Source organism: Musca vetustissima, unplaced genomic scaffold (assembly GCF_032173495.1).
Source record: "Musca vetustissima isolate MV318-11 ecotype Yass unplaced genomic scaffold, APGP_CSIRO_Mvet_v1 utg57942, whole genome shotgun sequence".
NCBI classification, from domain to species: Eukaryota; Metazoa; Arthropoda; class Insecta; order Diptera; family Muscidae; genus Musca; species Musca vetustissima.
In genome coordinates this window covers 643-4,370 of record NW_026883711.1, presented here as the reverse complement: position 1 = coordinate 4,370, position 3,728 = coordinate 643, and the positions used below count along the sequence as shown (strand labels likewise).

At 36.8% G+C, this 3,728-nt stretch overlaps 1 protein-coding gene across 1 annotated transcript; it reads right to left on the bottom strand.

The window, feature by feature from the left end:
- Positions 1-872: 872 nt before the first annotated feature.
- Positions 873-1,756, bottom strand: LOC133330697 (mitochondrial 2-oxodicarboxylate carrier-like). Its single transcript, XM_061539105.1, has 2 exons — positions 1,577-1,756; positions 873-1,445 (listed from the first exon to the last, which is right to left on the bottom strand). The coding sequence occupies exons 1-2, from the start codon at positions 1,721-1,723 to the stop codon at positions 873-875; spliced, it is 720 nt and encodes a 239-aa protein (XP_061395089.1). The 5' UTR covers positions 1,724-1,756.
- Positions 1,757-3,728: the final 1,972 nt, after the last annotated feature.

Sequence of the window (3,728 nt, the reverse complement as noted above, 5' to 3'; positions counted from 1 at the left end):
ATTAGTGTTCTTCCCATAGTATATAAAGTGCTTGTGCGTACATTTGGAAGGAGGATATTTTCATTTAAATTTTGAAAGCTGAATGTTGTCAAAAGTAAAATTATGAAAAAAATCGGAATCATATGTCTGCATGAGACTACCTTGTGTAATTATGCTTCAAAATAAAAACATTTGTTTTTTACCCGACCATCTGCCAATTTTTTTCTAGTAATATTTCTCATGGTTGGCAACATTGCACATCGAATTCAAGTAGAAACTACGCACTTTGACAGTTAATCGAATAGCCAGCTGCTCTACATGTGACATGGTTTATTACTCCCTAGTCCGGAGGCGGTCCAAAAACTTAAAGCACAAAAAAAGTGCCATGGTTGTGACCATGGCACAATAAATAGGTAGTCCATCTAGCGCACCTGATGTCTCGATTAACTGTCAAAGTGCGTAATTTCTACTTGAATTCGATGTGCAACGTTGCCAACCATGTAAAATATTATAAGGAAACATTTGACAGATGACCGAGACAAAAACAGAGGTTGTTGTTGTGATACATCACCTTATTATTGCATCATGGTTGTGACAAAGCTAAACCTGGGTCCTGGGTTTGTCTCAATCGTACGATGTTTTATGAAGGACTTCAATGAAAAAGAAACCACCTATTTTATTTTTAAATGCTTCCATATATTTCTTTTTTATTATTTTACAAGTCTTTAAAATATTTTATACAAAAAATGGTATAAAAATAACAAAACATTTTAATCAAGGAAGGACAGTATTAACAAATTAGAATTAGGCAGTCAAATAGTTTATCGTTTATAATTATCATTATCATTACGCGACTTAAAACACTAACACCCATGCAGCATGCGACTGACTCTTTACAGGCATTTCTTTTGCAAATATTCATAGGCGTATTCAAAGACCAACAACATAATAGCACCACCGGGACCCAAACGCATAATCTTTGGCGCCAAACCCTTATACAAAGCACGGAAACCTTCTTCACGATACACCAAAGCCATTGAACCGAATGTTGATTTGTACTTGATGACACCGGGTTGGGGCTGAGGTCCCTGGATGCGTGATTTCGCCACATCGAAGGGAATATTGACAAAGCAGGCCAGCGTGCCGGAGGTGAAACCGATCAATACTTTACGTAAGAATTCCTTTGTATGATCATCATAGGCGGGTACAATATTCTTGACACTGTGATAGAAACCGAAATAGACCATATTGAAGACACCATTACGACCCATGGTGGCGGTAACGCCCTTATTCAGACCACGGAAACCGAAACCATCTTTTTGGATGATTTGTTTGGTGACCGACCAGGTGCTTTGGGCTTCTTTCATTTTTGTCTTATCGGCTTGTTGGGCAACCTTAACGACTTCGAAGGGATTAACGGCAATGGCTTCGAGGAGACCGGCAGTTAAACCGGCCAGGGAGAAAGTCTGTGAAAGAGAGCGAAGGTGTGAGATTATAGATTAATATAAAGTTAAACAAAAACCTCTAATAGATAATATAGATCCTTTGAGGATCTTCCTTCGAAAGATCACTCATCGATGAGAGACCTTCTACTTACCAATGGTGTTGGGGCTGGTGCTCCAAACAAAAACAGCGGCTTAGTTTGTTCGAAAATTACGAATTTAATGGCTCTCTTGGGGGTTTCTGCAATGACGGGTGGCAAAATGCCCTTCCAGAAGGAATATAGGCCCTCGTGGCGGTACATTTTGCTAAAGCAATCGAAAACGCCTTTGTATTGATGCTGCAGATCAAAAAAAAATTTAAATAATTACTAAAAAAATTAAATTGTTTATAAAAGACATAATTATTTTACATAAAAGCGTTTAATAAATTTCAACACAACACCTGACGCCAAAAGCTCTAGCTACATTTTGTCACGTTTTCGAATTAATCGATCAAAAAAAAAAACTGTCGATTCAGGAAAACATTTTGGGCAACCAACAAATGTATGTTTGTACAATATTTAAAATGTTACATACGCACATTTTTATGTTATCTAATTACAGACCGGAAATATGTATGCTGCGCACCGAAATGTCAAGTAAAACCATTAGTATCGAGTTTGAAAATAAATAACGCAGTGATTATGGCATTCCAAAACCAGATTTTGCATTTATTCCCGAAAAATGCCATTAATGAAGATATTTTGTCGTCAATTTTTAGTGGGGGGAAGGCATGTGGTAATTTTCAAGTATAAACTGAGCTGGGGAGCTATTATATTATGCGACTGGATATAGTAAATTTTCGAAACATAACTGTAGTTTTCTTTAAGACTAAAAGGGCACCAATTGCGTATTGCGGAATTACGGTATTATTTTCGAAAAATGTTTTCTAAGAACTAATGAGACAGCATTTTTTTGATTTTTAAAGACAGTTTCTTAATATGAAGAACGTAGTTCGGACCCCACGTTGGGCGCCATCTGTTAAACATACTATGCAGAAAGACTGAAATGGCGTTAAATATCGTATATAAGTGGTCGAGGCCAAAGGACGACCTAATGTATATTCGGACCAGCTGAAGTTATGTATTTTCATCAGAAAGACAAAAATAGGAGTAAGTTAAATATCCGGAATAGTTAAATATCTGGATCATCCTGTATGAGAAATAGTTAGAGTAAAACCATCGATACTATATTAAGGATACAATTTTAGGCTCTATTAATACTTTTGAGTCATACCGAACCAGTGTCGATTTATGAAAACCACTATCTACACCAAATACAAATTTCAGCAATTTTTAATGGTGATTTTTCCTTACATCTGAAAACCCCAAAGCGTGGACTGATACTAAAAACGCATGGTAGAGTATAAAATCCTCAAACTACTGCAATTTAGATAGCAAAGTTATGCCTAAAGGGGTCCAATATTGATTACATAGTGTAGGAATTAGCGAATATTTGGGGTTATCATTTTATGAGGGCTATGCCTAATTAATGAACGATATATGCCAATTTCGAACCCAATATTTTAGTTTTGTATCTCAATTCTTTCCTTCAGGAGGTATCATTATATGGAGGAAATGCCTATATGCCTGCCGATATATTTCATTATCGTCAGGTTCGAGTTTTTTTATCACTATATCCTTAGAAGGCGGAATGATTACAACATATGACTAAATCGTCTTAGAATTCCACCTTTTTAGGGTAAAAACTGACTATTCCGAGTAACGACTACCCCTATACTAATGTAGAACTGAAGCGAATTCGGTTAAAAAACCCGCTCAAGAACCCCAAAATACCGAAAATTGGGTGTACCCTTATATGGGGGCTACCCGAAAAAATGAACCTATATTTATAATTTTTAGTGGAGAAATTTGGAACCCAATAAAAACCTATTGTACCAAATTTCAGCAAATTCGGTTGAAAAACGCGCTTAAAACCCCGAAATACCGTAAATTGGGGGTACCGTTATATGGGGGCTACCAGAAAAGTGGACCAGAAAAAGTGGACCCTCAAGAACTCCAAAAGATCGAAAATTGGGGGTACACCTATATGGTGGCTATTCCTAAACGTGGATCGATATAGCCCATATACGAACTTGACCTGCCTGCAGACAAAAGACGACTGTACGCAAAGTTTTGGTGATCTACCTCACTTCGTTTAGACGCTAGAATTACAACAGACAGACGGACATGGTTAGATCGTCATAGAATTTTACGCTGATCAAATATATTTATATATTATGGGATCGGAAATTATTATTTCGATGAG